The 24,255-nt window shown below is 32.7% G+C and overlaps 2 protein-coding genes across 6 annotated transcripts; one reads left to right on the forward strand and one right to left on the reverse strand.

Moving 5' to 3' along the window:
• The first annotated feature begins 528 nt into the window (after positions 1 to 528).
• LOC117922267 (pectinesterase inhibitor 10-like) lies at positions 529 to 5,201 on the forward strand. The gene is made up of 2 exons (XM_034840340.1): positions 529 to 903; positions 4,437 to 5,201. The coding sequence occupies exons 1-2, from the start codon at positions 608 to 610 to the stop codon at positions 4,504 to 4,506; spliced, it is 366 nt and encodes a 121-aa protein (XP_034696231.1). The 5' UTR covers positions 529 to 607; the 3' UTR covers positions 4,507 to 5,201.
• LOC117922266 (mediator of RNA polymerase II transcription subunit 8) lies at positions 4,704 to 20,608 on the reverse strand. Of its 5 annotated transcripts, none has more exons than XM_034840337.1 (12): positions 20,348 to 20,605; positions 18,987 to 19,111; positions 18,266 to 18,390; positions 18,003 to 18,183; positions 16,972 to 17,079; positions 16,822 to 16,883; positions 15,272 to 15,568; positions 8,844 to 8,900; positions 7,534 to 7,725; positions 5,507 to 5,560; positions 5,293 to 5,341; positions 4,704 to 5,108 (listed from the first exon to the last, which is right to left on the reverse strand). In XM_034840337.1, exons 1-12 carry the CDS (start codon positions 20,557 to 20,559, stop codon positions 4,915 to 4,917), a joined length of 1,656 nt encoding a protein of 551 aa, XP_034696228.1. In that variant the 5' UTR covers positions 20,560 to 20,605; the 3' UTR covers positions 4,704 to 4,914. The 5 variants fall into 5 exon arrangements, with proteins under 5 accessions (XP_034696228.1, XP_034696226.1, XP_034696225.1 ...); XM_034840335.1 differs by having other exon boundaries at positions 7,534 to 7,728; XM_034840334.1 differs by having other exon boundaries at positions 7,534 to 7,743.
• Positions 20,609 to 24,255: the final 3,647 nt, after the last annotated feature.

Genomic DNA, 24,255 nt, shown 5'->3' on the forward strand with positions numbered 1-24,255 from the left:
TTGTGAAGAAACCCAGATCCGATCTTCCACAAAATTTGAAAAGATTATAAAATTAGAAGAAGAAAAGGTAGAGTTATTCCCATTTCATTTATAGATTATTGATTCAGGTAGAGCTTTTTTCTTAAATCCCAAAAAGTGGGGAAAAAATTAATTAATATATAGTTAAAAAATTTAAATTCTTAAATAATTGTTGTTGTATTTGATTTTCCTTTGTTCTTTATACAGTATACCAAGTAAAAGAATTTTGATTTCCATCCAAACAGAACCTTAATATATTATCAGTTTTATTTAAAATAATATTTGTTTAAACAAAACTTTTAATGTTTAAAATTCCAAATATTACCTACAAAATTTTCATTAAAAAAAAAAAAAAAACAGTGGGTTTGTGAGTTAATAAGAAGACAGTGTTTGGTAGTCCCAATAAAAGCTTGAAAGATGGGCATGTGCACAACAGAGAACAGTTGAAGAGTTGGTTAGTGACCGTTAGGTGAAACCTAAAATTCAAAAAAAAAAAAACTCCTCCCGGGAAAGCACTTTTTCCCCAATAGAGCTTTTCCAAAACAAAGGCAAGAGCTCAGAGAGAAAGAGAGATTTTGAGAGTAGAGAGATGACAATTTCATTAGAGGAGATGGTGAAAAATGGGTATGCTTCTCCTTCATCGTCTCCCCCCACACCTCCATCTCCTCTCCCCATTAGTGTTGGCCCTGGCCACCAAAAATACAGCTTCTCGGCATCACCGACACCATCGCCGCCCTTCTCACCACCATCTAGCCACACATCAGCCGAGAACCTCCCCCTTATGCCGGTGAGGGCGTCGAGCCCACGTCCGGCACCATTGGCGTTTTCATTGGACCGTCGAGACGCTGACAATTCGGATTCTCCGAGCTCATGCCTAAGGGAATTGTAAGCTCTCTCTATCTTCTCCTCTTATGGTTCATTGTCTATGGAGTTTTTCAAGAGAAAATTGAATGATTTGATTGTGTATTGTCATCATGTTTGAAATGAGTCTATTGGGCTTTTTTTGTAAATGGGTCAATTTTTTTCATCTAGGATTTTACCATTCCAATCTTCCCTTTTTCTTAGGGTTTTAATTTTTATTTTCTCTTTTGTTTTTTGGTGTTCAATTATGATATGATTGCATTTGATTTTCCATGAGATTTTTTGTTATCCAAAATAGATCAATTTTCACTACTAGGATTTAATGATTCAATTCCTTTCGTCTTTTTGACTTTGAAAACAACAAGCCCTTTGCTCTCCCCCGGCCCATTTGACCGTTAGCTTTGTGGTCTTGACTGACGGTTAGAACTGTAGTTCCGACAGTTAGAAGTGTCAAAATATGACCATATATTGCAAAAATGATCTCAATGTTTTCAAAATAAGAAAAACAACCTCCTTCGAACAAAAATACCATCCATCAAACCTTTTCATATGTACACGTGATGGTGATGTCAAACTCATTTTTTGGCATTGATAATTACTCTATAATGCAAATATTCAAATGTTGGTGTCGGGTTTTAGTACAAGACTTAGAGGGTGTTGGATAAAACTTAATATTTATTACTTTAAGTTGTCTTTAAATTAAATTATTTTTAAGTTATTAACTTAAAACTTATTACTTATTTTCTATTTTGAGTATTAAAATTGTATCATAACTTTAACTTAAATTTGATTCTAAATCATTAAATTAACATATTTATCCTCGTTAATTTTAATCAATATTTATATTTATACTAGTCTTAAGTAATAAATTTATCTGTTAAACATTTATATTTAAAGTATTGTAGAAAAATTAGATAACTAATGTACAGTCATAATTAAAAAATATATTTTTACTGAACGTGGATAAATGAGGTAAAAAAATTTTGAAATTAAGAATAAGATAACTATTTAGACTTGCTACTTTAAGTGATTTTTTACTTTTAACTTATGATATTAAGTTATTTTATTAAGCATATTTAATCTACTTAATGACTTAAATTAAATCATATTACAATGCTATATTTGGCTTTATTTTTTAGCATTTGCATTAAAGTACAATTATCAATAAAAAAAAAAAGGAGTTTGAGAATTGCTTTTTGATGCAAATACTAAAATGAAGACATCAAACTTTAGCGCAGACGTTAATATGAAACCCTAATTTTTTAAAGGGAAAGTTATATAATCGAATTTATCATAATTCCAACATTACCCTCTAAGTTTAACTTTATTATTATTATTATGGTTGTTGTTATTAACTGATCTTATCAAATGATTTTTTTTTTTTTTTAATTTTGATATGACAAGTCAAGTATATTTGCATCAAATTTGTCATCATCATTTCATATCTAATGAGATTAAAATAAAAAGTTGACAAAGATGATGTGATTATACTTTACTTGTCATGTCAAAGTTAAAAAAATCATATCATATAAATTATAATTGATTGGTTGAGGCAACAATCATAAAATAAATATGGATTAAGACTTAAAAAAAAGTAATGTTGAAATTACGATAAACTTACTTTTGAAGTGTTTTATTTTTTTTAACATTGCATAGTTTTCCCTTTTTTATGTCATTCAATAGACCATCAAAATTATAATTTTTGAAAGATGGTATTAGTATTATAAAAAGTTTATTAAATATAAAATAATATTTTACATAAGTCAAAATATGGCTTCAAAGGTAAAGATGTATTCAAAATTATAATTTTTGAAAGATAATATTATTGTTATAAAAATTTTATTAAACATAAAATAATTTTTTGCATAGGTCAAAATATATCTTCAATAGAAATAACATCTTTTTAATTTCCATATTAAGCTCTTTTAAAGCTACAAATTATTTTAACAAAATTAGCTAAAAAGGTTCAAAAGCTCTTGTTGAATAACAATGATACACGATGAAGCTTCGTTATAAAAAAACTTTTAAAACCTGTTTGGATTGACTTCTGAAAGGCTAAAAACTCTTATTAAGCTTAAATAAGAGCTTTTGGCTTCTCAGAAGTCAATCCAAACAAGGTCTTAAAATTTTTTTGTAATAAAGTTTGAAACGTTGTTATTATCATCAACGCTTTTGTACGAAGGCTTAAAAAGAAAACTGTCATTCGACATTTGCCACATCATCACACCTTTCATTCATGGCAAAAATCCAAAGAAAAAAAAAACTATACCCATTAGTTATTTTTACCAGAAAAAGGAGAGCCATTTAAGGGCCTATTTGGAAACATTTTCAAAAACAACTCTTCAAAAACAAATTTAGAAAATAATTTTCAAAAAACAGTTTTCAAGAATTGTTCCTAAAAACAATTTCCATGCTTTCACGAACAAAAAATTCCGTTTGCAAACTCCAATATAAAAAGAGGTTTTCTATACTCATAGAATCAAGATACCATACATCAGTGTATGTTAAAATTTTCAAAAGTATTCTTCATATCTTCAATTATTAATCAAAACACTCAACACAAAACTAATGAAAACACCTAAAATTTGTTCTTTTTATTCTAAACGACGAACAATTTTTTTTAAAAAAAATTGTTATCTATTAAAATTTTGTCAAACGGGTTTTTACTGAAAACTATATTCAAAAACAATTTCCAAACAAGGTAGTAATCCTCCTTTCCCTACATGTCTCCAACAAGGTAAATCAGCCCAGACATATTTGGTTCAGTTAAAAGTAATTTATTGACATCATCTAATATAACTAAAGTGAACTTGTTATCAATAGGTTTAGTTCAGTTATGTTGGATAATGCCAACATGTTATTTTTAGCTAAATAGAAAAAGCTAAATATTTTGGCTTTTTTTATTCAGCCAAAAAACAAACACCACCAAAGTATTTTTATCCCATACTCTAATTCATGTACTTTACAGTTTTCAAACACTGAAACGGGTAAACGAAAAACCCATGAAATTTTCCTAGAAGGGGTGAGAAAAAAAAAGTGACAACAATCTCCTCTTTCGTGAAATGCAGGTTAGAATGGTTGGTTCAGAGATGCTGCAGTTGCTGTTCTCAGCCTCTGTTTACCTCCTCCAAAGTTCATCCCTAAGATTTTTTTCCATACCGGTTTCTTCTAACAAGATTGCCCTGATGCTCTAACCCTAAGATTGCAGTAGTTTTTCAACACAGATTAATCCCTAAACTCATTCATGAAGCAAATGAAGCCAAAATTTTCAGTCTATAGTTCAGCACTTCCATGAATATTTCTCGGATTATCAGTAAAGCATTGTGATTATATTCATGTTTAACAGAATAATGATGTATTATTTTCCTAATATGCATGTTCTTTCTGCTCCTGAATTCATTATTCTAAATGTATAAGCGTACAAGAATAAATTCACGAATCCTAACAACCTGGTTGAAAACTGTTTTTGAAACAGAAGACAGTTTTCTAACTTAAAAAACATGTTTACAAGTTTCAACAGGGAATAGGTTTTTGATGTTTTTGAGGTGTTTTTGTAGAGTGCTCTACGAAACAAGTGGGAATATGGAAAATGCTTCGAGAACTTTCACATTGTATATAAGCCTTTAGTACTTCATAAAGAATAGGCTGAGGAGACTGTTATTGATATTTGAATTCTCATATAGGATTTTGTTCCGGAAATCAATTGAGAGATGTTTATAAGAACTGTTTTCAAAAACTTATGTTGCATTTGCTAAACATGCCCTAAATTGTTTGGATGCCAAGTGATTGACTGAGAAAAACATCAATGTAAACAATAGGTTTCATAAAAAAAAAACATGAAATAGAGCTCCATTTATCTACAGGTCCAAGCCAAAGTTTCAAGACAGATTTACAGCCCTATTTATCCAAGGATATACTGAAATCCAGAATTGGCAAACATTATTTACTTAAAAATGCAGATGACTAAAGCAAAATAACCGAGAAGTTATCGATCAACAACAGTAGTTTGAAATTAAAGTTCAGGGGTTTGTAGATTTACTGCTGATTTTGCTGTCTCTGTTGCGAGAAATTGGGATGATTCTGAGTTGCGTTCTGGAGGGCTACCATGCCAGGTTGTAGATTCTGAGCATTTGGTTGCATGTTACCGAATGCACCTTGTGAGCCATGCTGCTGCTGTTGCTGCTGCATGGGCATCATACCACCCGGATTTGCTGCCCCCATGTTGAACACTGCATGGGAAAGTAGTAGTTGCAGTTTAGCCTAAAGAGTGCATGGCTGTATATCTAGCTTTTGTCGGACAGATACAATGAGCACATTATGCATCAGATTGTGTCGTATATTATCCCTTTTCTCGAAAGTTTAGCACATCAAGTACCAAGAAAGAAAATGGCAAGTGAAGGGTGTAGTTCATACTTTGATCACTCAGAAGATGACTGCGCTGGGGGTTGCCGGCTAATCCCAACTGATAAAAGTAAATTGAGCATGAGAGAATAAACAATGTTGTAATGACGGTACTATAATCCATGTCCTAGTGCAACCTTATAAAGGAAAACACACATACACACCCACACCCACAACCACATGCCGAAAGGGGAAGAAAAATGATAGGAAAGTATTGTAAGCTAACCTGCATCCTTGGCAGAAGCGATTGTGATGGCATTGTAGCTGACATGTTTGAAATCTGAAAATGGACAAAATATGTATAAGTACCCAAAAACTGTTTCTTAATATGAAAAGAATACTGCCAGCAATAAAATCAACATAAAATTAGTTGCTACACCAACACAAAAAACAGGTAAAAATTTTCGACTGCGGTTGCTAAATTTGCTGATGATGAACTCAATAGTAGTAACCTACTACACAGTGAAGTAAAGACAGATGCCCTCACAAACAAAAGAAACATAAGAAAATAGCAACCTATGTCACATGGATTCAGGTGCCAGCGTTGGCTACAAGTATGTGTTTAGGTGTCTAATCCTTCACAGTACAAATTTTAGGATAAGAAGACTTGGCTACAAAGGATAAGAATAAAAAAATACCAATTAGAAATTAATCAAAAGCAAAGATATCTTCAATAAGACTCCCCATCTTACTCTCTTTTTTCTAAGTAATTATCTGCTAAGGAAGATAAAAAAACAAAAACCAAAAAATCAATCAATGAAAATCAAATGGTCATATCTGAAGCGAGTATCTGACAAGGATCCCACATCCACACCCATATCATAACATGTTGATATAAAGTACATTGGATGAAGTTGGAGAGTCTGGATAACCTAACTCATATTTTAAAGTTTTCAAACCGGCACAAAGTGGCAATGTAAAAATAAATGCAAATTATGAGAGGCCAGGGAGAAAAAATGCACATTGTCCATTGGACAGAATGGAGGACAAAATCATAAATACTCATTTAAACAGAGCAGAACATATTTGATCATCCATAGGCATGGCATGCTCCACCACCAAACTGAGAAAACTAGCTGCTCATGAATACAAAGAACAAGAGTTTTTTATGCAAGAACTCATCATAAATAACTAACCTTAAACAAAAGAATTGCAGGTCAAAATAACCTCACACAAAATAGCAAATACATGTTATGAACCAATGCAGAGAAAAACTAGGAGATTGTGGTATTCCAATTGTAAAGATAGAATACTGTGTTTCCAAGTCCCATTGTTGCTGTATGGAAACAATATATCAGCCCCAGTTTTTGTCATCTACAGGGCCATAAGTACCCTCTAAGACAACTATTTCTCGAGGAACAGCCTTTTCACAGAATAAGGCAAGGTGGAATGTAATGCTTCGGACAAAAACAACAGGTGGAGAAATGCTCAATCAAAATAAATTGGGAAAAACATGCCACAAGAGTACTTCACATTTCAAATGTTTTGTGAGAACTAATAACCCTACAGATCTTAAATAGGCTTGAAATAGATTACAAGAGACCCTGCTTCAGCGTGATAAAACAAGATATAGCCAAATCTACGTAAAATTCTGCTAATCCAACAAATGCATCTCCAGAAGTATCCTGCCAAGACCAAATAAGGAATGCTAGACACAGTAATTCCAGAAAATGCCAAAAGGAAAAAAAATCTGATTAGCATGTAAAATTAAAAATTCTACACGGAGAATGAAGCCTCAAAAAGTTAAAAAATAAATAAATAAATCAACTAAAATGCCAACAAATCTTGAAAGGATAGGCAATCAAAATAAAATGATTATGCAATTCAAAGATGTAACTTAACTACAAATTTTGGATACGAAAATCAACTCAGAATTAACCAACTAAATAAAGCTTGAAATCTGCAAGACAAAGCTGAAGCAAAAATAACATATAGTTTGCAATAATGAGCAGACAGAGTCTTCCAGTTATGATGCAAGAAAAGTTTAGAGTAGTCTCTTCCCTAAAAAATATAAGGGCATGCACATGCATAGGCACACACATACACACATGAAAAACTATTTCCACCTCCATCATTTGCTCTTTACAGGTAGTAATAGTTATCCAACAACCCATCCTCTGATTTTATATGATAATATCTAACACTAAGATATTTGTTCATTGTAGAACTATAACTCACAAAAAGAATCACATTATAGAGAAAATAGATGAATACATGGAAAGGGAAACAAGAAAAGAAATATATATAACTGACCATCTGAGTACTTGGTGTACCCTGTGCTGCATTAAACAATGCATTATTTGCACCTCCAGAAAACTGGCTTAGATGACGATTCAACTGGTTTCCTTGGCTGAGTTGGCTTTGACCCATGCCATGCTGGACATGTCCAGAAGGCAGCTGCCGACTCTGAAATTGCTGGTGCCCCATTGTCTGAGAAAACTGCATCTGCTGTTGTCCAGGCAACTGATGAGATGGATAGTTTGAATTGTACAACCAATAGAGAAAAATTTAGATATAAGAATAAGAGAACGGATGCTTCCATGTGTGCATAATGATTCAAGTGTGACTGTGTTCATGGATGGCATAAAATAGACGGAAGAGATTGCAGAGATGGAACTATTGTGTACAGACTATATGGACATTAATGTCAACACTAACTGAACCCAACAGCATGTCTGCCTCCCTAAGATGATCTCTCTGGTTTAACTTAATCTAGCACAGGCCATCTTCAATGGATCAGCCCTTCCGATTATGACAAGAAGGCTTTTTTGGCAGCTCTGATCTCCCAACCAACTTTAAAACTTATGAATCATACATTGTTTGTGATTTTAAACAATTATAATGACTACAGTGTCTTAAATAGTGAAATCAGTGAAGATGACAAACATGTTTATAGTTATATTGATAGTTAAACTTTAAAAAAGTTAGAACATAATATAAGACATTTATTGAAAAATAATTTAAACAAACAGGCTACCTATATTATTTAATGGGATATCATCCAAAAGTAATACATATGAAAGTACAAATTCCGCAACCTTTTCTGAACCATATTTGTTAATGGAAAAAAAATTAAATATCAACTTAATTCTTAAATGGCATTTAAAAAGCCTTGAATGTGCCCACAGCTATTCATTTTGCATACCAAACTTCTTTCATACTTTTCTTTATTTGTCAAAATGATTGTGACTGAAAAAAAAGTTCCCTCTTGCAAGCATGTCAATTCTAACATTTCTTGAAAAGAAATATTGAGTTCCTGAAATTGGACCTCTAAAACAAACTTTATTCAAAATGTGCCTTGAAAATACAAATTAGGACCTGGCTATGAAATGTAATTCTTGAATTCTATATGATATTACAAGGGTCAGATACAGCACCTTGACACCTTATAGAAAATAGTTACATGTGCATCTGTGACTCTATAGGTTTGTGCAACGGAAAAATAGCCTTCTTTTTTTTTTTTTTAAACAGAAACAAAAGATGTATTAATTATGGATAAAAAGTACAAGGGAAAAATATCTTGACAGAATAATAAATGGGGGGAAAGGAGTTAAGGAAATTACTGGCTGAAACTTCTGCTGTGCCTGGCCTTGCAAATCATGCAGCTGCGGCAGCTGGTTCTGCACAAAGAATACAACAGTTCATATCAACACAACCAAATTGCTAGAATGAAGAAATGAATCTAACAAAATTAAAATTAACTCCATCCACTGATCTAAAGAATTCAAGAAAGGGATACTTCAACAAACTCTTTGAAGTTTCAAAAATGAAACTGCAGGTTTATAGAAAGATAAGCAGGTGTGATGATACTGGTAAGTGGGAGAGCATGATACATATATATATATATATATATATATATATATATATATCATTTTTAACAGTCCCTTCGGTCAATTAGAGGATGCAATTACTTCAAAATTGCCTTTAATACATCATGCGTTGTCAACTTATAAATCTTATTGTGTATTAGTTCCCTATTTTTCTGTATCATCAAAGCACATATCATACCTTATTGTGTGTTAAGAATTTCTTTACATGAAAAAAATGTATACATTCAGAAACACATGCATTGCAAGAATGAATTATCAGGCAATCTATAACAACCCTCCCTTATGCGTTAACTTGTAAATCTTATTGTGTATTAGTTCCCTATTTTTCTGTGTCATCAAATCACATATCATACCTTATTGTGTATTATGGGTTTCTTTATATGAAAAAAAATGTATATATTTAAAAACACGTGTGCATTGCAAGGATGAATTATAAGGCAATATATAACAACCCTCCTGCCAGAAGCTTAACTGGCAGGCAAGACCTCTCATGAAAAGGATGTTCCAAGTTTTGAATCACATGACTTAACCAAATACTAGACCCTTGGTTGAAGGCTCTATTGAACTATCAATTTTCTTAAAAGCTTAAGCTTGCAGGATTTGGATTCAATATGCATATCATACTCCTTAACACCTCCCCTCACGTAAAGACAGACAAAATTTGGATTTACATCCAATGAAACAAATAGACAGATTCAAAATTTGAATCTCCCTTATGTGATGATACTGGATTCATAACAAATGGGGGAAATACAAATTACGGAGAGATGGCTCGAACATGAGACCTCCTGCCAACCAAGCTCTGATACCATGAAGCTGGGCAGGAAACAAAAAAGATGGAAAAAAACACTGCAGAAAAAATGTAGACCCTTAAATGGTGACTGCTTAAGTTAAGTTTTATTTCTTCAATACAAGCAAATTTTATAGGCTAGTCCTGTTCCCACAACCCTTTATTTTAGGAGATACAAAACCAGATGTAATGTTACAGCTAGCAATTAGAAATACAATCAGGTAACAAATTCTCCCATATTTAGAATTAAACCAAATTTTGGATCTTATCTTTATTCAGAGAATACATAGGATCAAGTATTTGTTCTCTTTCCTTAACAGGTTTCCATATCATATATACATATCACAGACACACCACTCAAGTGGTAACAGGTTGGGGTAAGGATATGGGAGGTTTTAAGCTCGTGTCCCAACAGGACAAAACACACACACACATTTGAGGCCTAGCTCAAATTGTAATGGGTTGGGGTACAGATCTAAGAGGTTCTAGGTTCAAGTCCTAGTAGAGACCAAAACACATGCACACACACGTACACTTGAGGCCTAGCTCAAGCGGTAACAGGTTGGGGTAAAGATATGAAGGGGAGAGAGAGGTAACTTTAGACAGTCCTTAGTATCTTACAAATATAAACATTATCAAACTCTAGTGCTTAGCTTTATATTAGTATGATAATGAGGAATGCCTAAATTTACCTTTTTTAACACATGCATACACATGTATATATATGATTAACCAAGTGGTACATTTGTAGTCCACAATCTCAAACAAATATAAACACTAAGCACCAGAGTTTTGATGAAATCAACTTAACAAAATATGATACTTTAATTCATAGATTCATCATAAAATCCACAAGACAAACCTTTGGCCATGACTTTTAGTTCCAAGCTCTGACTAGCCTATTAGCCTACTAAGTAGGTTGTCTTCCTTACCACATATATAAACCTATTAGATAGTGACCCAACGACATCTATCAAGCTTCTTTGGGCCTTAACCCTAGCAGCTCACCTTACAGGTAACCTTCTTTTTAAGCTTTGTGTGTAAACTCAATAAATTAGGGAAATAAAGATCTGTGAGTTTTGAATTCATGGCCTTCCTTAAAACTTGGCTCTAATACCATGTTAAACTACCAACTGACCTCAAAGTTAAGCTATTAGGTAATACAACAATGCATATCAAGCTTATTTGTGCTTTGGCCCTAACATAAACGTTGAACAAGTGAACAAGTGAGTTTTAATGAAACAAATTCAACAAAATATGAAATTTTCATACTAGATACATTATAAAATCCATGTAAATAGTCTTCCAACATCACTTTTTAGTTCCAAGTTTCGATTGGTCCATCAATAAATATTATTATGCCAAAGGTTCCAAATTTTACATCTCCAACCAATAGACCAAAATAGGCACTAATATGATATGGAATTGTGACTATATACTTTTGTTGGCTATTAACAAGCATTTTTTGATAGTCAAGCAAGCAAATATTAATAAAATGCCTACCAAAAAGGGCAGACCTTAGTACAAAAGGACAAATACAAGGGCACCAAAAGGCAAAGAACAAGAAGAAAGAAACAAAAACCTTACTTGTAGCCTAACCAATCAACAATATCTACAATAGATGTAAACACCTTATCTAACCCACTCCAAAAAATTACACATAAATGAGGTTTAAAGCTTTTTGATTTGAGCGTTCCACATAGTCAAACAAACTTCTTTCTTATAGGTGGTCAACTGACCTTTGATTTCTCTCTTTCCAAATAATCCAAAACAAACATAAAGAAGCAAGTTCCCATGTTTTCTTTTGCTTCTTCCCTATGAAGGAACTATGCCAACTTAAAATGATTGTTCTTATTGAAGAATACAACACCCATACTACTCCAAACAAGGAGAAGACAAATAGGATTCTGCTTTGGCACAATGAAAAAGAATAGACTTGACATAATCCTCCTCACCATTACATATAAAACATTTATCAATCAATCCATTCTCTGCTTTTTAACTGATCTATATAGTGAAAATTCTTTTTCAACTTACTTTCTAGGCAAAAAAATTCCACTTCCATCAGAACCATGGATTCTAAATAACATCTATAGTTAATGCATTGATCTCCCTTGCACCATCTAAGAGTAATAGGATTAAATTGAGAAGTTTCAAAACCATCCATACCACCCATCCTCTTCACCCTTGTTCACTAACTGATCTTGCAATCTCAATAGGCATGCTTTAACACCATCTAGCTCCCAGTCGAGTTGTCCTGAGAAACATGGAGTCCAATGCCCCCCTTACTAGCATGCTCCCAACATCTACAACCCTAGCATACTTTGAAGTAGCTATAACATACAATGAAGGGAAAGAAACAGTCAAAGATGACCACCACACCATATATCCATCCAAAATTTTACTCTCCTTTCATTACCCATACTAAATCACATTTTACGTCTGAAAACTCCTCACCATCTTATAATCGCCTTCCAACCCTACCCCAAACCCCTTCCTCACCTACAAAGAACAACCCCCAACCCACCCCCCCTTTTTCTTCCCCAAGTTTCCTATTAATAACCTACTTCTATTAAAGCTCCTTTTTTGACACAAACATCAAATTCCACTGGCCAAGAAGAGCCTTATTGAGAACAGTTAGATCACAAATACCCTTCTCTTTTTTTCTAGACAAACGGTTAATCGTTTCACCATGTAAGGTTTTTTCTTAAGCACTCCATCTCCCCATCTAAAATCCCTTTAAATTTTTTTTCTAATTCTTGGGATAACAAATAAGAACAAGAAATGAATTAGGAGGTTAAATAGGGTACTTTTGATCAAAGTAAGTCTCCCCCCTTCCCAAAGGCATTACCGCTTCCACATTGCAAGCCTTCTTTGAAATGTTCAATCCACCACATCCCAAACTGACAATAATTTGTACGAAGCTCCCAAAAAGAGACCCAATACACGGAAGGGAGCTCCCCCACTCTATTGACAAGTGTTCATGTGCCATCTTTAAGGTTTTAACTTCCTAGTTCATCATTATCTCCTAAAAGAGAAAAAAATCTCAAGAAAGAAACAACAAATATATTAAGAAAACGTATTCCTTCTTCATTTCTTACCATCAAGGCAGATTTCAAATCATTTTGGACAAGTAATCACACTTGAGCTTCAATACTTCATGTATGCCTCTCACAATATGTACAAAATATTCCATGTAGAATAATCATTCTTTTTAAAAGATTCAAATTTATTTTGCTCTTAAAAACTAATAGAATTAATTAAATATGCTAATGTTATAGTAATGCATATCACATATATCATATCATGTATCATAGGATAAATAGAGACATATTAAATAGCTACTAAAAAAAGGGGCACCCTTTGTACGCTGGCAGTATAATCAAAACCACAATTAGAATGAAAATAGGAAACTATATAAAAACCATCTATCTTTTATAAGGGACCAATTTTAAAACATTAGATGACTTAAAGAAATCATCAATCCTAAGCATTGATTTCTCTTTTAAGCCATTGAGTTGGGGATAAATAAATCGATGTCAAGGGACGTATTGTTGATGCTATCAATGCACTCAAGCAAAGAGCAATTAACCATTCCCAATGAGACTTTAGACCAGTCCTAAAGAGATTTGTTGAAAGTCTCTTTCAACCTTTAGTCACATGTCTCCATCTCGATGAAAATCCAACTATTGGCTCTTTCCAAATGCATCAAACAAGGCACAGAGGAGTCATTAACCGCACATTCTTGGATCCTCGTTTTTTTTTTTTTTTTTTTTTTTTTATAGGTAAAAAAAAGGCTTGCATTAGAAACGCCTATAAGCGGCAAAATCAATACACACAAAGTATACAAATAACGCCCCAAAAAGCAAAGAAGTAAGGAGACAACATCCCCTTTACAAGCAACCAATCTATAAAATCAATCATAGATGTAGTGTGATCCTCTATATACACCCTAACCGAATTCACAAAAGTATACATGAATAAAGATTTAATTAATTGGTCAGACCGCTCAACGTTGTTGAAAACTCTTTCATTTCTTTCCTTCCATAAAGTCCACATTAAACATGAGGGGGCAGCCCTCCACGCATTCTTCCTTTTTTTAGCGACAAAAGGACCATGCCAACCTAATAAATTCCTCCTAATTGAGGAATGCATAACCCACTGCACACGTTCCTCGACCTTTTATCATGTTGCAAACCTTTTAACTCAATAGGAGATCTTTGATTGATAAGAAAGAACCCATTGAATCCCAAAAATTAGATCAGAAACATGGCATTATATTAACCTTTTTAGTAGCCACTATGCATGTGAAGGCCTTACTTTTAGGAAGAGGTTTAGACTTCCAAATAAATTGGGTTGGAAGAAAACAATGGAATTTGTTCTCACATCCCAATGGAAATTTGTTCTCTAACTTTCTTTCTTAGATTTGTATTTTTAACTATTTTTAATTGTAATGTAGAAATTTTAAAATTTAACTCGGTGACTCAATCCATCAAAAATTTTTGAAAAAAAAAAAAATCAGATTTCCTTTTTTTATTATTATTATTATACAATTCTATATTTCTTTGGTAAATTTTACTTGGTGAAATAGAGTCAAAATAGCTAGGAGTTTTTTCCCCTTTTTTTTTTTTGATAGACAACATAGCTAGGAGTTTAAAATTGACATATTGAAGTTTCAAGGGTTAGAAACTTCATATTGATCAATTGAACTAGGAATCCTTCTTCATTCATTGATCGATTGAGTAGTGTTTTCTTAGAAAATGCAAGTTGATCAATTGAACTCATAACACAATCAACCAAGCATGATATTTAAGCTAAAAACAAGAAAAGAAAAAGGTTCTTCCAACTGTGCATTCTGTCATTCCTTCTGGACTTTTGTTTTCTTTGGTCCTTTTTACATTCTGATGTTCATAGCTTTGATTTGCTCCAATCTCATTTTTCATGCACATTTCCATTTTTGACCAACCTCTACAGGGCTAGAGAGAGTCAAACTACAGGGCTAGAGAGAGTAAGGAGGGAATCGCTGTACCAGAGACTCATTATTCCACAGGTCTAAATGAATCTGAACATTCAAAAGGAAAGAAGTTTGACCATAATAGGAGTTTGATCACAAACAGGGTTCTCATCAAAATAGATATTTCATCAAGTAAGAATTTCATGATAATAAAAATAAATCAAATAGGAATTCCATTAATGTTAGATTTTTATGGAAATAAGAATTCTTCATTAGAAAAACTGAAACATAGACTCAGGCTAGATCCACTCAACAATATAAAGCACCTCAAGAAGGTTAACAAGGGAAAAGGATTTGGATTTAAGACCCATAGGTTCTCTAAAAGCCTGGGTATCAAACATTAGCATAAAACTCTACCTGTCCCAGGCCTGGCATTGAAGATTGCCTTAACTGTTGAGCAAGGAGTTGCTGTTGATGCGGAGACATATGTTGCATGAGTTTCTGCCTTTGCTGCTGCTGCTGCTGTTGCTGTTGCTGTTGCTGTTGCTGATGCTGAGTCTGTTGCTGAGGAGAAGGTGTGTTCATCATATTAGTGCCAGACCTTGGTGAGTTGGCATATGGCAGTGGAGATGTTGTTGTATTATCAAAGGAAGTAGCCCCAGTAGGACCAGATGGAGATGCAGCTGATCTTCCAATAAGTTGTGCTCCAGAAGCCTGATTAAAGATTATGGGTAAGGATACAAAAGCAATCATGCAGAAAGATTCACAAGAGAACAAAATAATTTGGAAATGACACAAATGCAATTTCGCCAACAAATGTAGTATATCAAGCCATAAGTAAGAGACATCCACCGAAAAATCACTTTGTATATGACCTTAACCCAAAACAACATCAATGTTTATGTCAGTCCATAGAATGTAGTACAACTTAATTGCAAATACTTCAGTCAACTGTCCACTGGTCAGGTTTGCCTTTGGTTGGGCTTGGTTAAACCCAACCAAGTATCAGCCTTAAACACTAAAACATGGAGCTGCAATTGGGGCATCGGAAAGCAGATGAATAGGATGATCACATTAGCAATTCTACTAATTTGATTAGCATCAGCGGTAAGATGACAAGGACATATATACCCAGTAGACTTGCAACTTCAAAAGGGAGAAGCCAGGCCAAAATACCAAGAGACAGACCAAGGTCCAACTAGGTAATCCCAGTGTAAGGTCATGCACCATGGATTCATGGTACAGGGTGGTTATAGAATGGCCCGAACTCAAATGCCAATCAAAATAGTAGAAACATTAAGAGAAATGCAGGACTATAATGTAAAACAAAATGAAATAAATAAAGTGAAACTTCAATATTTTGAAGCCCAGGATTCACCTCACACTCTCAGGAATATCTGTTGCGAGAAGAAGAGAAATTTGGGTAAAGGATGCACCAATGGCTGGGAGGAAGGCCATAACAATATTTAGAACATTGTGAAGCTTTACCCAAATGCACCAATGGTTGGGAGGAAGGTCATACCAATATTTAGGACATTGGGAAGCTTACAATTTTAGAATTCAGCTGTGATGCAACATGAAGTGCATCTAGTAGAGGAATGAAAGAAGAAAGATTTGGAAGAATGAGCAAAGAGATGGTGGAACAAAAAAGATGGCTGAGTACTAGAAGAACTTCCCCTTGTTCTACAACCTGTTAGGAAAAATAGAGAAATTTAACCAATACAAGATACTGTGCTTCTGCAAACAAAAATTGATTTTTCAAATAGCTAATGTGTTTCGGAAGCAGAAAAGTGATTCTTTGCAAAGAAGCCCCATGCACAACAAGAAATAGAACAAAAATAACCAGAATAAACCATGCACTCCATGACCTATAGCACAATCAGACCAGCCTCTTGACTTAACAGCTTCACAAAATAAGGGATAGACATTTCATATAAAATTTCTATAAAAAATGTTAAAGGTCTAACCTGTAACAAACCCTGAGTAGCATTGATTGATGATTGGGGAGGAGTATTCTTCATGTACATGCCTGAATGAGTGTTTAATGCCTCTTAATAGCATTGAAAGACAATCTAAAACAGAAATTCAAGGAATAATCTTTAGTGATTAATAATCACCTGATGCATCAGAAAAAGTTTGCACCCCATCACCCACAGTGAGCACATCTACCAGATGCATTGGAAGGGTAGATGTAATCTTCCTCTGATCAAGGGGCATACGTAAGCCTGCAAAAAATACCATTTCCATGTAATCATTATTTAATAAGCATGCATGTATAAAGAAACCGACGTATAAAATAATGCCTTATGATGAACTATAAGGAAATGTGTTCCTTCAACTAGAATACAATTCCAACTTGAACTCCCAGCCAAATCTTAAGAATCCATATTACAGATTAAGGAAGTGACATATCGACATTGCAGAACCGTCCCTAAAGATTCAACAGAAATTTAACTTTACTGCTCAACGAAAAATTAATAACAGACCTACTAGGAACCAACCAACTAATTTGTGAAGGAATCAAGTGTGTTCCCAAAAGTTGTCATAAATGTTTTTGATAGGTAAATAGATTTCATTAAGAGCCAAAGGCTAGAGAAAAGGCATACACGGAGTATACCAAAGAAAAATAAAGGGACAAAACAAACATGACCCTTACTTGGTGGCTAGCCAGTCTACAAAATCTATCAAAGACAAAGTGTGTTCCTCTATATACACCCTAACCCAATTCACAAAAGTGTACAAAAAAATGGATTTAATGTCTTGATCGTTTCTCTCCATATCATCAAATGCCCTCTTGTTTGTCTTGTCATAAATGTTGTGTGTGTGTGTGTGTGTGTGTCAAGCCCATTTGAGTTTTAAAAAATTGCCATTCAGATATCATATCTGACCATTAATTACAAAAATTATCAAATATTAAAAGTTAGAAACTTAAGGGCTGGGAAGAAGCTATTAATGGTACTCATGAACAGAATATGTACCATTTGAAACAAAGAACTTTAGTTACTACTAGCCTGCATGGCTGAAGACTTGGGAGCTTTCATTTCACAGGATAAAATGGAAGCTATGAAACAATATTGAGGCAAACTCAAAATAAAAGAGATTTTTTTTTTTCACAATAGTTATGTAAATTAGCAGTTAAGAATAACACCTTCACCAAAATTTACAGCAGCTCGGAGCAAATTCTCTTGTTCCTGAATTTTGGCAGCCTGCACCTTATCTATTGGAACCATTGTTGGACCTTGACGAGTACCAAAACAATAGGCTTTACGGGTCTCAGCCAGAACTTTTTCAGCACTCTCACAGGCTGCTCCAATCATATCGATTCTTGTCTATAAAAATCAAGAAGTGCTTGTTTGAAAGCAATCAATAGATTTCAAGATAAAATTCAATGCTCCAGTAACTTTATTTCACCTTCAGTTTTTCAATTTGTACAGATATTGGCAGGTTTTGCATCCCATGAAGCAATTGCTCTTTCTTGAAGTTGTCATCTGTTTCCATCTCAGGTAATAGTTTTGATGACAACATTACTGGAAGTACTGTATGCAAAAAAACTTATACTAATAAGAATCTAAACACAATGCCAAAATTAAAGATATGCACCATCAGGTTATGAGGTTTGCCCCAAATTAACACTATTGATCAGCTTTTTGTCTGTGGGTATGTGTGCCTGTGTATAGGTAGGAAGGGAAGAGTTATTGTCTTGGAACAGGGAAGGAGTTGCCACAAAATATTAGCAAAATAACCATTAAGTGATGAGGTTGGCCTATATTGTATAGAGAAAACATGTCCTGCTCAGCAATTAACCTAAGACTAGAAATCACTGGTCCCCAGCCAAAAATAAGCCATCCTCTATCTCAATCTAAGATCCCGTGTCAAAATTTTCTAACAAAAAAGCAACTTCAAAAGGATTAAGTATAAGCTTATGTCATGAACAACTAGCTGTTGATGCTGTACAGAACCTAAACACTGAATAAAGTTTTCAGGAGGGAAAAGAAAAAAAATCAGTGCATTTACCCTCATCAAAATGATTCAGGATGGATCCATCAATCAATTTATTTAGAAGCAAGATGTCCATATGCAAAATTTTCTTCCAAAGCAACTTAGTCCTTAAGTTCCATATAATAGCACGTACTTGTAGAATTCTCCACATTAACATTCTTTGGATGTACTACAAAAGCCTTGGAAACCTTCTTAATATCTTCCATAATGTTGAAAAGCTCAAGATTCACCATGGAAAATTGCCCCAATATATCTTGCCTGATGCAGAAGACAAATATGTTAAAGCAATAAACCAGCGATGAATCCCCAAAGTAACTCAAACAATGTAGTTTCCACAAGCATGTTTTGTTTTTCTTCACAGGTTCTACTGGAAAAACAAAAATACAAAGAAAAAAAAAAAAAAACAAAACCACTCCTTTTGCAGTTTTATATAATCCCATCTAGTTTTTGTCTTTTATTTTTTATTTTTTCTGTACATTGGGTATTACCCAATTTTCTTTTTCAACTCTTCAATTTCCCCAAATTAACTGAAACTGAAATTTGGTCTTAGCAGGCAGTTAGCAATATAATCAAACAGCAAACACACAATAGTATGAGAAAAAAGGTAAATGTATAAATAATATAAATGTGCATCTGCACGAGTAGTCCCTTTGGCCCAATATTATGTCCCCTTCAGTATAAACATTTCTATTTCTATTCTTGAGATTACCGTTGCTGCCTCAGCAGGCAACAACTCTCAACCTTATATATATAAATTTTGCTTTCAAAAGGGAATAAATGTACTTCCAAAAAATATATAAATATATAAATCTAGCACTCTCTCGAGTTAGTCAGTTTTGCAGTGATTTTAGGAAGTTCTTTTATCTTAAAAAGTGTTTCTGAAAAAAATTAAGTATTTAATTGAAAAATCACTTGAAGTATTGAAAAATCACTTGTGGTGTTTTATGGAGAAACACTTTTATAGGTCATTCTCTTAAAAACACTTTCAGAAAAACCACTTCCATTAAAAACACTTCAAGTAAAAACACTACCAAACACACTCTTAATGGCACTTGATTACCATTTCCAAATCCAAATCAAATTCTGCTTTCAAACTCCTTCCGATGAATATACAAATCTCAAGTTCCTTCTAGGTAGTGCTATATATATAATCAGTAGGCAGTTCGCAATTCAGCAAGCCTGTCAAGATCGAATAGCATTATTATAATAGGGCCTGTTTAATTTAGTAGTATTTGCTTGGCATTGCAGAAATCAAAACTAAATTTTAGTTTCAAAATTAATACAAAGCACTTCTAGAATTTGATCCAGAACTGTCGAGCATCGGTCCAATCGAACCAAATTTTGCTTTCACAATCACTTCCAACCGGCACCACCAATCAGTCCAATCCACCACATTCCTAAAACCCTAGCGAACTCCATCCCAAATTCAAAAAATAAAAAAAAAAAATCCAAATTCACATCCGAAACTGTAAATGAGGGAGGAGAAAATGAAACCATTTAGGGACGGCATTAGCGCGGGCGACTGCGTCAATGTCCTCGAGGATGCGCGAGATGGCCTTATAGAGGCTGATAGCGCGGGTCTTAACGGACTCCAGGTTCAGCTGCTGCTGCACTGCCGGGTTCAGCCTCTCCGCCGCCGGCTTCGGCGGTGCCGCCTGCTGCTGCTGCTGCTGAGATTGATCTTGAATTCCCTCCATGGCCGCCATAGACGATTGAGAGAGAGAGAGAAATGAATTTGATTTAAATGAAAAAACAACGGCGATATGAAGTTGCCACCATCGCTTTATGAACTAAGCTATTATTTGATTAAAAGGTCTCTAAAAACGTAAATTTTGAAATTTAACCTTCCCCCTAATTTTCTTCACTTTTTTTTTAAGGACAAAAATGTCTTCGTTATTTTCTATTAAGAATAACATTTTTTTAAATATGTAGGTAAATACTTGAAATGATAAAAGACATTTATATAAAAATTAGATTATTTTTTTTTAAAAAAAAAGACACATAATAAAAACAATTAAATTCATAATTTGCGAATTATTTCATCTCTTTAACCAAATATTTTTTTATTTTTTATAAATAAAAAAATCCCGATCTATTATTTTATGAGAATAACTTTTAATTTCTCATTTTATAGAAATAATTATTTAATTTTTTATAAAAATATAAATAAATTTTAATAATAAAAATGATCTACTTTATATCTAAATCTTATTTATTCATATCATATCTCGATTTTATTTTTCTAACATCGATGCTTTAAATTTAGAGTTAGGAATATTATAGTTTTAAAAAAAATTATAAGTCATCTCCGAAAACATTTAAATATAATTCTCACATTGTTTCTTAGTTCGATTATTTTTATAAATATATTATTTGAATAATTCTTATAAATATTTGCTTAAAAAGTTGTCAAATTTTGTATTAATCCTCTACACCTCTAACTAGAATTTGGTGAATAAATTAAAACTTTTGATGACATTTTCTATGGGTTATCAATTGAATTAATACTCGAGATCACATATAAGTAAATGTTCTAAGAAAATTGTAATTTATAGTTTGACTATTCAGGAACATATAATTTATAACTTGGGTTAACCAAAATTATTTATGATTATTATTATTATTAATAACATTGCCTTATAATTATTATCAGTAGAACTATTTTGTGAAATTATATTAATTTTAGATGAAGGCTTGATAATTTCAACATTGCCACTAGAACTACGATTTTTCTTCTCTAATGTTGGTCAAAGAAAATTTGACAAAGTTTTCCCTGGATTTCTTTTCCAAAAGAGTCTTTCACTATTATCAAAAAGTCCTTTTTCCCCTCAACCGCTAAAAAGATCATTTTTTTTTTTCCGAAAACTCTTATTTTCTCTTCCCAATTGTTAGAAAATTCTTGTTCTTAAGGTTCTATTTGGGAAGTGTTTTAAAAAATAATTCTAAAAAACAGTTTTTAATAATAATTATAAAAAACAACAATTTGATGTTTTATAAAATAAAAGTCTATCTGAGAATTTCGACGTTGCCTCTAAAACTATGATCTTTCTTCTCTAATATTGGTCGAAGAAAATTTGACGAAGTTTTCCCTCCATTCCAAAAGAGTCTTTCTCTACTACTAGAAAATCTTCACGCTTCCCTTCGACTACTAAAAAGATCTTTTTTTTTCCCCTTGACTACTAGAAAACTCTTGTTATCCGTTCCTAATTGCTAGCAAATTCTCATTCTTAAGGCTCTATTTGAGAATTGTTTTCAAAAACAATTCAAAAAAATAGTTTCTAAAAACAAATTTAAAAAACTACTATTTGATATTATGTAAAATAAAAGTTTGTTCAAGAATTTTAACATGTTTTCTATGTTTTTAAATATGTTTTAAAAAATAGTTTTTATATATTATTTTTTTTAATCATTCTCGATAATTGTATAATTATTTTTTAAACCTAGATAACAAGTGAAAACAATTAAAAGAAAAAAATATCTATAATATTTTGTGAAAAAGAAAAAAAAATCAATAGAAAAACTATAAATCTAAGTGAAAAAACCTTGGAGGAGGTGATATTTCATTGTTTTCCCATCCTTAAGGTTGTTGAGAAAAGAGGTATAGTCTTATATTTGCTTTAATGCAGTTGGGTATATTTGTCTTGGGCATGAATCACAAGAGATCCATTTTGGAATTTCTTTGTCAAATTATATTAATTTTTAAAAATATTTTTAATAAAATATTATGTAATATTACTTTAATTTATGTCTTTTTCATTATTTTAATAGTTTATCAAAATGCAATTATTGCGTATTACTAAAGAAAATAATTAAATTTATACTATTTCTTTATTTTTTTGGATTGCATTTGAGTTGACTTTTGAAAATTAAAAATTTTGAATTTAATAAGACTACATTTGATTCCTAGAAAATTTGAAGAAAAATGCGAGAAAAATAAAATAGAGAGACAAAATTGAAGAAAAGAAAAAATAAAGGGAAATAAAAAATAAATTTAAAGTTAATAAATTATTTTTATATGTTATTTTAAACTTATTTTAATTTTTTTGATATAAAGATTAAATAATTTGAAAATGTATAAATTTATAATTAATCTTAATTATATTTCATTTTCTTTCGTATTTTTTATAGTATGGGGTTCTCGCATCCATCTATTATGATATCTTTCCCATGTGGTGTGGATCCTTTCCCGTTTTGGCACTTGGTTGGATAAACGTTATCCGAGCACCATTTATTGTTATGTGGCAAGCGTTAAGTACCAAAATGTTGAATGTTGTAACCGTTATATTCAGACTATTCATGAACATAAACGCCTAAAACCCAAAAGTCGTTATTCGACAAGCCAAATTATTGGCATTGAAAGCTATTAAGGCACTAGGGAAGCATTACATCTTGGCTATGATAAATAACTACCAACTATCAAAACCCAGGTATGACACAAGTTTCCAAAACAATTCTTGCCCGTCTCTTTTCTCTACTAACTTAAGCATTGGCGGGGCGTGCTTGAAAAAATCATTCAGACACTCCTTGTTGCAGGTACTCTTACCATTTCCTTAGAGGAAGCTATCTAGAAAAGACGTTGTTGGTCGAGCACCAATATATAGGACAATCAAATATGATAAAATCATTTTCATTAACATTTTTTTTCTTTCTAAACCAAGCACAACCTAAATGTTCATGGATAATTTTATAAAAAAAAATAATAATAATAACAAAAGGAAAAACGTTTTTACTCTCCAAGAAATAAAAAAAAACTTAATATAAAGTCCAAGTGTGGCTTAAAGTAAAAGCTATAATTTAGCCCATGCAAGAAGCCTTTTTCTATGTAAGTAAACTTTCATTGAACCAAAATTATTATTATTTCAAAGTATAGTATTTGCTTCAACTTCAAGCTAACAATCTTTTTGAGAAGTCTTTTATTTTATTTTATTTTTCTTTCCTACTAGGGGAAACCAAATTGGCTACCTTTCTAACAACAATTATCCTTAGGTTTTTATCTCGATTAGTGGGATGTTGAAAGTTTGAGTAAAGAGTGAAACAATTAGAGGAGAAAGGCGGTTAAAGAGAGTGACAAAAGAACAATTAGAGAATCTAGAAGAATAGAAAAACCCTTCTTATTTTAGTGAAAAATTGAGTCCTTTTTATAATGCTCCAAAATGGTAGTTGGAAAACCAAATTTCTGGTAGGATAAGACCCAAAGGGGGTAAATGAGTAATTTTCAAAGATTTTGATATAAGAGTTGAAACTTTTTTTTTTTCGATAAGTAAACACACATATATTAGCAAGGGCAAACGCCGCAAAGTATACAGGGAGTATACGAGGCGACGACGACCTCACATCAAAGGACCAAAAAACAAACAAAAAACCACCAGCCCTCAACTGGAGGCTAGCCACTCCAAGAAACC

This window comes from Vitis riparia, chromosome 9, assembly GCF_004353265.1.
Source record: "Vitis riparia cultivar Riparia Gloire de Montpellier isolate 1030 chromosome 9, EGFV_Vit.rip_1.0, whole genome shotgun sequence".
NCBI classification, from domain to species: domain Eukaryota; kingdom Viridiplantae; phylum Streptophyta; class Magnoliopsida; order Vitales; family Vitaceae; genus Vitis; species Vitis riparia.

Coding starts and splice junctions, on each gene's coding strand:
- LOC117922267 (XM_034840340.1), top strand. CDS start 608: ATGACAATTTCATTAGAGGAGATGGTGAAAAATGGGTATGCTTCTCCT. Junction 904..4,436: donor AGCTCATGCCTAAGGGAATT/GTAAGCTCTCTC, acceptor GTGTTTTTGTAG/AGTGCTCTACGAAACAAGTG.
- LOC117922266 (XM_034840334.1), bottom strand. CDS start 20,559: ATGGCGGCCATGGAGGGAATTCAAGATCAATCTCAGCAGCAGCAGCAG. Junction 16,884..16,971: donor AACTTTTTCTGATGCATCAG/GTGATTATTAAT, acceptor ACACTCATTCAG/GCATGTACATGAAGAATACT. Junction 5,109..5,292: donor TCATCTTCTGAGTGATCAAA/GTATGAACTACA, acceptor TTTCCCATGCAG/TGTTCAACATGGGGGCAGCA.